Source organism: Mesoplodon densirostris, chromosome 4, assembly GCF_025265405.1.
Source record: "Mesoplodon densirostris isolate mMesDen1 chromosome 4, mMesDen1 primary haplotype, whole genome shotgun sequence".
In the NCBI taxonomy this organism is placed as follows: domain Eukaryota; kingdom Metazoa; phylum Chordata; class Mammalia; order Artiodactyla; family Ziphiidae; genus Mesoplodon; species Mesoplodon densirostris.
Window position 1 is genome coordinate 150,545,297 of NC_082664.1, and position 13,434 is coordinate 150,558,730.

At 43.2% G+C, this 13,434-nt stretch overlaps 1 protein-coding gene across 1 annotated transcript in view; it reads left to right on the forward strand.

Annotated features, from left to right (window-relative positions):
- Positions 1-691: 691 nt before the first annotated feature.
- TMC3 (transmembrane channel like 3) overlaps positions 692-13,434 on the forward strand; it is a 46,260-nt gene continuing 33,517 nt past the window's right edge. The window contains exons 1-4 of the mRNA XM_060095359.1: positions 692-780; positions 2,017-2,163; positions 6,064-6,139; positions 12,836-12,917. Of these exons, the coding sequence (XP_059951342.1) occupies positions 692-780; positions 2,017-2,163; positions 6,064-6,139; positions 12,836-12,917 (394 nt within the window). The remainder of the gene's footprint in view (positions 781-2,016; positions 2,164-6,063; positions 6,140-12,835; positions 12,918-13,434) is intronic.

The window sequence follows — 13,434 nt, forward strand, 5'->3', positions numbered from 1 at the left end:
TCTCCAACAAGACAACTGTTATTCTCTGTTCTGCAACTTTTTATCTCTATATGAATGGAGAAGTGTTACACCCTTAAAGGTCAGAGCCTTGAGAATGGGCTCTCCTGTATATTTCAGGCTATAGGCAACATTCTTAACTCAAAGCAATAGAATACAAAGGTTAAAGTCAAAGAAACAGATCTAATATTGAGTTAGATTTATTCTTCCCGGTTACATGAACACGCACAAGGTTCTTACCCTTTCTAAGCTTCTTTCTTGTTTGTTAAAAACAAAAAACAAAAACCTATGCCTTGCATTCTCCCTAAGTATTTTGTGAACACCAGTCATGGTAATAGATGCAAAGTGCTTTGCAAACCACAGAGCCCTTTCTGGGCACAAGGGTCACCAATGTGATTATTTGGGCAGCACCAAGTGCTCTTAGATCACCTGGCCAAGCCTCTTGCCTTTGTCTGTCTTGACTCCAGCCAATCTCTGCTGCCACAGCCACCTTAACATACATATGCATGATTGGCTTCCTGGCTTCTCCCCAGCTCCGAGCATCGGCTACAGATGTGCAGTCCAGCTCCTGAGAACTGGAGGGCAGAGCGCCTCGCAGATCCAGTTCAAAAACCTCCGTTGGAGCAGGCTCCTGCCTGCCGGCTTCCCAGCACCCTGCCCACCAGTACTAATCACGGGCAGCCAGTCTGCTCCCATGAAACCATCAAAGGCATCCCAGCGTTATAGGAGCATCCGGAGAAATGCCAGCCAGCACTACTTCTACCAGGAGTCCCTGCTGCTCAGGTGAGCCAGTCCCATCCATCCACTGGGGCAGGTTTGTGAGGAGGGAAAGCCTGGGTCACCCCTGCTTGCATCTGACCAGAGGACCAAGTCCCTATCCTGCTCGGTTCTCCTTCAGAATGAACTCCGAAACTCCTTTTTCCAGGTCACTAGACAAAAAGGGTGGCAACCTCAGCGATGTACACAGACACTGATGGCTCTACCTGCTTCTGATCAGAATCCAAAAGCCTGTACCCCAACCTGGCTTTATTGCTGGCCAAACCCACAGATGCGCTTTATCTGTTTTCTCTCTGTTTACTCAGCATTGTCAAGAGAGAGCAGACAATACGTCTGTCGTAATAAATGAGGTTTCTGTTGGAAAAGGCTACAGGCTGGTTAGAAGTGGGGGAGTATTCTTCAAATTTGTTCAATATTTATAAAGGTATATTAAAATCTCCATTAATTTGGAGAAACTGTAGACCATTCTCCTTTGAGTAAGTAAAAACAAGCTGAATTAGAGAAAAGCAAAGGAATTATTTTCCCTTACTTTTAAGTGCATCATTGATGAAATAGCCACAGCAAAATACCCTTAACTCTTCCTGAAAAGTTGCATTAGGATTAGTGTATTCATTTTCACTGGGAATAAGTGTTGCTATGTGTTGAAAAGTTGTTCTCCTAGAGAGTAACTATTTCCCTGAAACATTTGTGCATGTAAATTTGCTTAGGTAATTTCTTGTTCATAGAAACTGCTGCCTGTTTGCCTCTGTTATCTCTGATTCCAAGTGAATCAAAGCAGGAGTACAGAGAGCGGGGGATCTCTGGATGAGAGAGTTTGAGTTTTTATTTATTTTACATCCAGAGTTAAGGGACAGGAGGCGTCCTTTCTTTGGAATTAGCTGATTATTTCAATGAGCCTGAAAAAGAAATGGTTTTGCCACCAAAGATGCTGCTATTCGGCAATCCTACATGAGCACTCTCCTGGTTCCTTTTACGCTGTCTTCTGATAGTATCTTTTATCCTTTGAAGCCTTTCTCTTTCACTGGCCCATCAAAGTAACAGAGCCCAGTGAATGTGTTCCAGTGGCTGCTAACAACTGCCGAATTCTCTCTCTGACTCCCTGGATCCCTCCCCTTTCCTTCTACACACACTAACTTCATACAGATGACCCCAAGGCAGCAAGATGCTAAACTTACCCAGGGCAAGATCTGGGATGGAAGCAATTCTAATCAGATTTCCTCCTTAATGCCCCGATCATTTCAGCAACTTGGATGACAGCTTTACTGCTGATGAAACAGGGGACAGCCATGATCCAGAACAAATCTTCCAGAATATACAGTTTCAGAAAGATCTCATGGCAAACATTCGCTGCCGACCCTGGACCATGGGACAGAAGCTGAGGGCACTGAGGTAAGGGTTATGGGTTATTGCAAGTACGCTTCCCACTAAACCACCCACCCTGGGAAACGAGCATAAAAATCCACATTGGTGTGGTGGGTCGGATGCTCTTGATCTGACTTAGAGAGAAGTCACAGACACGTGAGGGATCCACCTGGTCCAGACAGGGCCTCAGTGTGTGTGTCTGTGTATGTGTGTCTGAGTTGGGTGTGTGTCTTGGTAGAGAGTTTTTGGGTTTCTACCTCCTTTTCAAATACTAGATTTTAGCACTATGCTTCGAGATGAACAAAATAACTAAACTCACTAGGTATGCAATCTAGAATGAAAATAAATATTAGTTTTACCTGCTTGGCTATTACCTCCCTCTTGGCGGGTGGGGGGGGTGGATCTCTGTGGGAAACTAGATTACTGGGACACTTAGAGTCATATTGGAGAGTCTGTTTAGATAATAATGAAGAGCTGAAGGTTGGAAGACATTGCCTTGCCATGTGATATTAGGTTCTTTTCATCATTTCTCTAAAGACCAATTCGTTTCTCTGTAAAGTTGAAGTGAAGGTGAAGGAGACCACCTACCTCCTGCGGCACTGTTAGGCTGTTAAGCCATCAGGGTGCTGCTAAAGACAAAAATTCCTGGTTGCCCTCGGACTTAATCAGAAACTACGGCAGAGGGCTCCAGCATTTTTAGCATGCATTCAGGTTGATTCTTTTGCAAACTAGAGATTGAAATCCTTTGATAGCAGTTCAAGGATTAAATGAGGTAAACCATATGATATTAAGCCTTGTATCTGGGCTATAGTAGTCACTCCCTATGAGTGGGTAGTAATTGATGATGTGGATCCCTGGGATCACAGCAAGGGAAGTGAGTAGAATGGTTCTTAATGACCAGTGCCACTGACCTACTCTGACCCATGAAGTGGACCTTCCTAGAGAAACAGACATTACACGTAATCGTCGGGCACCTACTGTGTGGACAGGATTTAGAACCACTGTCGTATCTTACCGTTTAGTGCCCCTTTCCAGATACCATTGCCCTGTCTCTCCAGTCCACCATTAGGTTTGCATTTCTTTCCCATCAAATCATGCCTTCATTAGATTTCCACTCCAGGCATTGTTCCTCCAGTCTGGCCAAAAATCCAGCCTGCCCCACAGGTGGCCGCAGCAGATAGCTAAGGTCATCCATAGTTTCCACTCCCAGAAGTTTCCAGTTAATTCTCCATGTCTGATATCAGTTCTCGTCACTTCCATTTCTTTGAGTAAGGATGACATTTTTCAAATGAGAAGACTGATACTCAGAGATATTAAGTGGCTTCCCCCAGGACGCAAAGCTTCTGAGTGCTGGAATTGAGCTTTAAAGCTGGGCTTCCTGACCTCAACTCCAATATTCTATTCTATTGAAACAGAGGAACTCTACCAATTTATTCTAAAAAAAAAAAAAGCCATGTAACTATATAGCACAAGGAACTATATTCAATATCCTGTGATAAACCATACTGGAAAAGAATATAAAAAAGAATGTACATATATGTACAACTGAATCACTTTGCTGTATAGCAGAAATTAACACAACATTGTAAATCAACTCTACTGCAATAAAAAAGTCATGTATTCTATCAGAATTTTAAAAATCATACAGAAGTGCTGATGATTAATGACTATCTGAACTGTAAGAGAGTGAGTCTTTTTAACCTGCAGGCAGAGCAAAGCAACTGATAACTTTTCTGTCAAAATCAAAAGAACAAACCAGGCCTTCCTCCACAAGCGTAAGCCAGGGACCTCAGCCAGGGCTCCAAGACACCAACACCAGCGAGGCACAGGCCAGTGGTCCAGCTCTCAGAGAACAGCTCACCCTCTGAGACCTGCATTTGTCATCCCTACGTCGCACTTTTCCTCCCCATCACCTTGAGAAGCTATTGGAGCAGTGCCTCACTAATTGGGCCTGCGAGACTCATCAGGTCTGTGGAAGGCGCAGAGAGCACTGGACCCTGACTGCTTGGAGCTCAAGGGAGCATTGCTGACACAGATAAAGCAGCGAGCTCTGTCTACGGGGGGACAGAGCATATATTTATTTCCCCGGTAGGGAGGCAAGTGGTCAGTGCCATGGAGTCAGCATTGGTCTATGATGGGGCCTGGGTTAGGTACTGTCCCCACTGCTGTTATGCCCAGGGTTCCTGGCCTCCTTAATCAATAGAAATTAATCAGAGGTCAGACAAGGAATTCAGGCAAGGCTTCATTGGAGACCCGACTGCAGCAGGGGGGAGTGAGAACAAACAACAAGTTTCCTGGCTCACTCACTTGCGGAGGGGGAGGCGAGCATGCTTCTTATATGGGTGAGGGTAGGGGTGTGTGCAGGGATTGGGCCGGAGGGTTGGCTTAGGTGGTCTGCCCATCCCCTTGGTGGTGTCATGTGCAGGGCGCATGCGCAGTACCCTGCTTTTGCTCCTGACCATTCAGAAGTGGCGGTTGGGCTTTTTGGTTTTTTTGTATCTTGCTGTCCATAATTTGCCCCAACTGCACTTGCACGCAGTTGTTTTTAGTCCCTTATAGTTTCTTTGTATTTTGTTGCTCAAGGAGATGTTTGTCCAGGTGCAAGCACTGCAGCACAGGGTCCCAGGTCCCAGGTCCCAGCCTGTCTCACTGCCGCCTCAGCCCCCTACTCAGCTCCCCATCCCAACACTTACACACCCACCCACTCCTATTGTTGTTTCAGGTCTCTATCATCCCTATTAGCTAGTGGGCTTCTCCAGGGCAACAACTCTATTTTATGCACCTCTGTATTCCACTATACTTGACCCAAACAAGTGTGCAGAAAATGTTCGCAGGGAAAAAAATTATAATGAATGAAATTAAATGAATTATTATTTCACTTATATAGGCCCCTATCTTTTAGATGCTATATAAGGTAGAACATCAACCCTCACCCTTGCCTGCATTTCTGGTTCTGACCAGAATGAAGCCAGCACGTTGGCAGGGCTATGAAGGTGGAGTATTTGCAGTGAGGGCAGGGAGGTTCAAAGCTCAGCACTCTGGTTAGACATGTTCTGAAGCGATCACACTGTTTGTGGAAAAGGAAGTCAGCTAGTTCCTTGTGTCCATCAACGAAAGACTAGGAACCTGTGGGTGTTACTTGGTATATACATGCATGAACTCCCTACCCAGTACACTGGTCCAACTAACAAACTGAATGATTCAGCAGTTCTTCAACACTGAGCATAATTAAGTGGTCAACCATGGATTAATGAAGATCTCATCAGTGTAGTCACAGATGAGGTCACCTTGAAGGTGACATTCTTCCCTAAGAGTTTTTGACTTCAGGCCATTCCATGGAATTAACTTTTTTTTTTCTAATCCTGTGGTTCTTTAAGTGTGAATTTAACCATCTATCCTAATGAATTCAGTCTATTTTCAAGGATTAGCCATTTAGGTGACCCATCAGGTCAACTCACCAAAGTGGTCAGCTAGTGTGCCCGTAGTTAGTCTGGGCTAAATCAGGTTGTTCATGGCTACATAGACACAACTTTCTTGCTCACATTAACCAGACACCACCCTTTCTCAAAGCAGATTCTCTGAGCTAGGTCTGACTTTCACTTCCAAAGAATTAATTGCAGGAGGAAGGCTGCTGAGATTAAGTGGAGGAGCTGAGATGCTGGTACCTGATCCCAGGATTTCAAAGCCCATAATACCCAGCCAACAGCCAGAATCAGGGCAAGGCTTTAAGAAATTCAGTTGCAACTGATTTCAGTATTCACTCGTCATTTCCTATGAACTCATGCATTTAAATGTTATAGAAAATATTTTAAGGGTGTTTTCTGGTTACCACTGTTTGACTATCTATTCCTGCTGCACTTCCACGTGTTTTGCCAAGATTATCAAGGTGATAAAATTGTGCTCACCACCAAGTTTTTCTTCTCTCAGGCGAGCGAAGGACATTGTGCTGAAGTTTGAGGGGAGGCTGACCAGGACCCGAGGCTACCAAGCGGCAGGTGCAGAGGTAAAGAGCCCACACATGGACATGCCCACCCTTCCTGCGGTCTCCTGGCCCAGGAAGTTGTACTTGTCCTTGCAGTTGCTGTACTGCATAGGTTGTGAACATCCATCATTAATAGCTGTAGAACAGTATGGTGAGCTTGAAGGTCTGCATGTCCCCAAACTTGGATTTTAGTTCCCGATGCTGTCACTTACCAAATGGTGTGACCCTGGGTAAGTCCAACTCATCAGAAAAAGGTTATATCTGCCCTTGGGAGAATCATCTAGCCTCTTTCCTGAGTTAAGCCCACCCATGTGTGTAGGTTTCATTCACTGTACAGTAAGTCCCCGACATACGAACCTTCAATTTGAGAACTTTCAAAGATGCGAATGGGCGTTCACATGTCCAACCACATAAGTTAGTTTATGTATCTGGCATATACCGTCATGTGTGTGCATCCTCTACAAGTGGTTGTGCTTTTGTGTACTTTATTATACAATGCTGTATAGAGTAAAGTAGTACAGTATCTTTATTTCTTGCCTGTTCACTAGATGTCAGTCCCTGTATGCCAGCTGTTGTACTGTACTACTGTACTTTTCAAGGTACTGTACTATAAGATTAAACATTTTCTTTATTTTTTGTGTTTGTTTTTTATGTATTATTTGTGTGAAAAGTATTATCAACCTATTACGATACAGTACTATATAGCCGATTGTTTTAGTTGGGTACCTAGGCTAACTTTGTTGGACTTACGAACAAATTGGACTTACAAACGTGCTCTCGGGATGGAACTCGTTCGTATGTAGGGGACTTACTGTATTTTTCATAATGAGAAAGTTACAGGCATATTCCAATGTTCATTTTATAATACAATGCTAAGATTTTTGTTTGTTATTTTTCCCATTCAGTTACTTGCCGTTAAACTTTAGTATATATTGAAATTATCTGTTTATAGACATTCCAATAGTTTTCATAAATGTTTCCAAGACAAAGAAAAAATCATTTCTCCTACTATAATCCCCTACTTCCCAAGATAGAATCTTTTTTAAAATTTCACATTTCAGCCATTGTATATATTATTTTCACATCAGAGTAAGTAGAGTATACAAATATTTTTGTCTTGCTTTTTTTTTAACACCATAACAAGGATTTTTCTCCATGTTGCTATGTAGTTTTTATACCTATTGTTTCTATTTCTGTAATATTCCATCAGAAAAATGTCTATTAATTTAATTAGTTACGTGCCTGCTGGTGATCCTTAAATAGCTTCTAATTTTTCGTTAGTATTAACAGTCCTGCAAAGACTGTCTTTGCACAGATGACTTTTCCTATCTTTTAAAATTCTTTTTCTAGGATAAATGTCAAAACTACGTCCTCTGTAGAAAAGAGTATGATCCATGTTTTTTTGGCTCTTGATAAATACTAATCAATTATTTTCCAAAAGCTTTGCCATCCACAATGAACGAATTTGCTGTCTTCATAGTATTTCCACTAATGCTGAATATTGTAGTTTTTTCAAGTTTATTATTTTAACAGACAAAAACTGACAGACACACTCTTTTTAGATTCTCTGAAACAAAAAATATTCTTAGTAAAGTTTAAATTAAAGCTGGTCATAAATTTTGCATAACTGAATAGTTCTAAAATATCAAAGAATCCCCAAGATTCTGCCTTGGCTTTCTTTCTTCTTACTTTTCACAGAATCTGCCTGAAGACGCTAATCCACTCCTATGATCAAAATTATCCATAACTCTTTATTCCTGTCACACTATGATGGAGCTTATGGAATAAATATATAAAACAAAATTATCTTTTGATAAGCATATGTGCTACCAAGCTCTCTCATTTTCTCTAAATAAACTGTATGAAATGCTATGGAAAAATATCGGAAATAATGTAAGGTCTCTCACTTGGGTTCAGACAACCTGTAACATATATAACAATGAAAAAGTCCTGGGGCATTTAGTAACAGTGAGCTCAAAGTGGATTAAAGGTGTAAGTTAATAATGGACTGAATTCTTAAGAGTCAGAGTTTTTAAAATGAGAAAAGTGATCCAAATGTTCAGTCTTACCTACAGATTGTCCCAAAGTTTTCAGCCTGCACTTAACAGACACAGCTGCCCCAGTCGTTTCCATTTTACCAATGGTCCTGCAGAAAGCAGTTCAATGCAGTTCGGCTTAATCCATGTGCCAAGCTTTGTGCTGGGCACTCAGGGTAAAGAGATGGCTGAGATACAGTGTCTTCTGCCCTCTGGAGACACAGCAAAATGTCAAAGAAAACCATCCTCCCACCATGTCTTCCTGACCCTTTGGTTTTCCCCCTTCTCACTCTGAACATCATTCCTCTACCTTTTTATATTTAGATTTTTTTTTTTTTTTTTTTTTTTTTTTTGCGGTACGCGGGCCTCTCACTGCTGTGGCCTCTCCCATTGCGGAGCACAGGCTCCGGACGTGCAGGCTCAGCGGCCATGGCTCACGGGCCCAGCCGCTCCGCGGCATGTGGGATCCTCCCGGACCGGGGCACAAACCCGTGTCCCCTGCATCGGCAGGCAGACTCTCAACCACTGCACCACCAGGGAAGCCCTACACTGGAAATTTTAATATGGACCCCTGAGGATCAGCAGCCCCTCCAAAGTAGAGAAAACAGAAGCTATCTAGCTATTGCCTGCAGCCCAGTGAGTTTTGTCTCTATTTACAGTCTTTGGTTTCTCTTAGAAAGATGATAACTTCGTTCTTCAAATAGTAAATTTTGTATAATATAACTACTGTACACTTTCTCCCATATTCCCACGACTGAGATCCTGATCACCACTCGCCAGGGCTGCCACTCTATCCTCTCTTAGGAATCACTGTTTCAGAACACAAGTCATCCTCTGGAGCCCCTCCCACTGTTTCCCACCTGCATCCTCTGTGCACATGGGTCTCTCCTTGATTCCAGCAGGAAAACACCTTGTTACAGACAATCTGCCTTTAGCACCAGTTGATTTCTGTGTTTCATAAGAAAGCAAGGTCTGAGCATGTGAGACCACCAGGACCCAAGGAGTCACATAGGCAGAAATGCTACCCTGGGCACATGGAACACCAGACACCAAGGGTCAGGACATCTAGGTCCTTCTGCCATTGTCTCCCTGCTCTGGGTAATGACTTGGAACCTGATGAGGTTTTCATGCTTGATTCTTAAAATGTCTTCTAGTTCTAATAGTCTATGTCCTTGGTATCTCACATGATACCATCAAGGGACGTCATCCTTCCTGAGAGCCGTCATGGCATGATTTGGCAAGAACGCCTCCTCTGTGCAGAGGCTAAAGGTACCTGCCCACGATGGTGTATAGACTGACTGGCCTCATAACAGATCTACGTGTTTCCACTCGTGTCCCTCCCTCCATCTTCCATTCTCTTCCACATAGGAGCCAGGGAAACCTTTGATACAGTAAACTACTCATGCCATCCTTTAATTAAAATAATGAATGATAGGGACTTCCCTGGTGGTGCAGTGGTTAAGAATCCACCTGCCAATGCAGGGGACACGGGTTCAATCCCTGGTCTGGAAAGATCCCACATGCCACGGAGCAGCTAAGCCCGTGTGCCACAACTACTGAGTCTGCGCTATAGAGCCCGTAAGACACAACTACTGAAGCCCGCACGCCTAGAGCCCGTGCTCCGCAACAAGAGAAGCCACCGCAATGAGAAGCCCGCGCACAGCAACAAAGAGTAGCCCCTGCTTGCGGCAACTAGAGAAAGTCCGCGTGCAGCAACAAAGACCCAACGCAGCCAAAAATAAATATATAAAATAAATAAACTTATTTTTAAAAATAATAATAATAATGAATGGTAGATAGATAGATAGACAGATAAGATAGATAGACAGAGTTTCATTACATTTAGAATCAAATCCAAACTCCTTCCTCTAACCCACCTGATCTGGCCATGACCTAACTACTGGACCTCATCTCACTCGTCTCTCCTTTATTCTCTTCTGTAAAATGCCCAGCTCATGCTAATCCACAGGCTCCTACTGGCCATTCTCCCCTCCTAGACAGCTCCTCTACCAATTTATTATTTTTTGAAATATTGACTCATTTTCATTCAAGTCTCAGCCCAAGTTTGACCTCCCCAGATAGACCTTCCTTGACCCTTTGTTTCAAAGAGCCATCCCCCCAGTCCTAATGGCCTGTGTCCCATGTGGCATTGAACTCTTTGTGGGTGCCTCCCCTCGACATGAATGCAAACTCCACATCAGCTGACATCTCACACGTCTTGTTCACGATTTGCATCCACGGTACTGGAAACATAGTGTAGGTGCTCAGTACACATTCTGGATGAACACACTTTTCATAAACGGTTGCACATGTTGTTAGAACACATCTGCTTCAGGTGCTCTTAGAAGCCCTTACTAAAACTCAATAACACAGGCCATAACCATTAGGACCTGTTTTCTTCTGAGTTTGGTTTTTGGTTTTGCCTTATTTTGTGTTCACTTTGCTCTTATTTTTTTTTCTTTTTTTAAATTAGTTTCTATTGGAGTATAGTTGCTTTACAATGTTGTGTTAGTTTCTACTGTAAGCAACGTGAATCAGTTATACACATATCCCCTCTTTTTTAGATTTCCTTCCCATTTAGGTCACCACAGAGCACTGAATAGAGTTCCCTGTGTTATACAGTAGGTTCTCATTAGTTATCTATTTTATGCATAGTATCAATAGTGTATATGTGTCAATCCCAATCTCCCAATTCGTCCCACCCTCCCCTTCCCTCTTGGTATCCATACACGTTTTTTCTCTCTGTCTGTGTCTCTATTTCTGCTTTGCAAAAAAGATGATCTATAACACTTTTCTAGATTCCACATATATGCGTTAATATACAGTATTTGTTTTTCTCTTTCTGACTTACTTCACTCTGCATGACACTCTCTAGGTCCATCCACGTCTCTGCAAATGACCCAATTTTGTTCCTTTTTATGGCTGAGCACTTTGCTCTTAAAATCGTGATTCATTCCAAAGTTTCAAGGCTTTTGCCATAGAGATATAGTGCAAATCGTCAGATAAGTGTGGTGTTTTTCCCCATGCCTTACCGAATCTTGGTCATCAATAAATCGTGTTTTTCAATGATATTTGCCTCTAGGAAGCTCCTTGCTAGTGTAGATTCTCCTCATCAGAATGAGTGTTGGGGTGGGCGTCATTCAGTCCAGTGCCCTTTAAACTGAGTTTGGGGTCCCTGGCTTCTCAAATGAGCACCAGAGGCTGGGGAAGGAGGCTTTGCATCTCTTACCTACAGAAGTTACTCTGCTTTAGTGGGTTCTGTGTATTGAAGTTTCCACTGAAATTCAATCGAAATTTAAATTCAAAGAGCACCCTGAAACCCACTGATTGAATCCTACTTCTTCTTGTACAGATGAGGAGATTGAATCTCAAAGAAAGAAAATAACTTTGCCAGGGCACACAGTAAGATAGAGGTCGAGCTAGAACTCAGGTCTCTGGCCTTCCACCCAGTGCTTCTTCCTCTTAACGACTTTACAATGGACCAGAAACTCAAATGCTTTCAACACCAAACCCTCGCCAAAGGATACTGGGCATTCTGCCTCTGTATGCTGTAGAGGATGAAAAATCAGAAAGCCATGGTCTTCCTCTCAATGCTGGAGGAGAAAAAGCCAGGTGAACAATATAAAGGCAATATAAGCTAGGATGTGATAAGCATTATCAGAGACCAGATGATAGCTGGGGAAGTTTACAGATGGAAGAATGTATTTCTGGCTACAGAGAATCTGTGTGAGGTCTCCATGGGAGTAGCTGTATTTGAGTTGGGTCTTAAATCATAAGCAGAAAGTGAACAATTCCAACTTCTGATAACATTCAAATAGATTTTCATTTACAAGCAGCCGTTTTGGCCTTAGCAGACATATTCAGGATAACATAATCATGCATGTCTGCATCAGGACCACGTGCTGTCTTATAGTTCAGAAGGTTGTAATTACATTTGTAACCCTTCTTTCTGCAATGATATCATTTGCTTCCAACACAAACCCACATTGTCTGTGTATTAAAATGAACCACTTGCTAATGTTGTGGGAGAGAAAGCTCAGTGTCAGGGCACATTTTCACATTTTGCTTTATTCTCCTTTGAGAAAAAAAAAAAAAAAGATTTTTGAACTTTTGGCGATTGTGTCTTAAACATCCAAGACAAATTTCCAGACCTTATTTTGGCAACTTTGGCTAGGAGAGAGGATGGGAGATGAGCTCCAGCTGCAGGATGGGAGGCACACAATGGGGCTCATTTTCAGGATATGTTCTAGGCTCTTGGTCCTTAAAATAGGGACGGGAACTATAATCACTGGCGAGTTTGTGAGTCATGTGGATTCCTGAGCCCCACTCCTGAAGGGGACCAAGGGGGTGTATTTGGACATCATTCCTCAAGTAGTTTTACCTGTTCTTAGTCCTCACAGCAGGAATGGTGTGAATAAGGCAGGCTGAAACCCTAGAAAATATGCACCTCAGTACAGACACCGCAGCTCAGAGCCCTAAACAGGAGACTTCACCTGGGCAGGAGCCCAGAGAAGACAAGCACTGCTTTGGTCCTAGGGCTCCCTAAAGGCCTGTGAAATCATAATGAAAGGTATCAACTGGTGTGTCTGCGGGCCTCGCCTCCATTTAGGACCCTGGTTCCACAAAGGCATTGCCGTCTTCACGAATGTCAAGTCCTCTAATCCTGCTCCCTCCTGTCTAGCTGTGGCGGAAGTTTGCTCGTCTGGCCTGTAACTTTGTGGTCATCTTCATCCCCTGGGAAATGAGGATAAAGAAAATCGAGAGTAAGTGTTGGCACTTGGAGGAATGGGGCGGGGATGCGGTGCCAGTAGCCAGACAGCAGTGAGGCCCGAGACAGGTCTGGTACGTCCCAGACCTTACACTGAGCAGCCAGGGGCCCTTGCACACGTAGTGCCGACCTAGGCTGGACATGGGTCCGTGGAGATGGAAGACACAGTGCCTGTCCCCACCACCTCCCGGGATAAAAACGGTCCCACGTTCCACTGTGGCTCTTCAGTTCTCTGTCAGCTCATGCCTTAGACACAATACAAACTCAAAAGGATAGAGGGGAAAACTGTGTAGGTGAATAAAAGGATAACATGGGCAATTGCAAAACAAAAATGCAGAAATTTGCATTTGGAGAGAAGTGATTGTAATCATTTAGAAAAATATCCTAAAAAATAAATCAGTCACAGTCCCATTTAAAAACACACACACAGTACAAACACACAAATGCAACACACAAGACCAGGAATAAATATAACCAGAAGTCTGAAATAATGAAACTAAAATTGGACCACG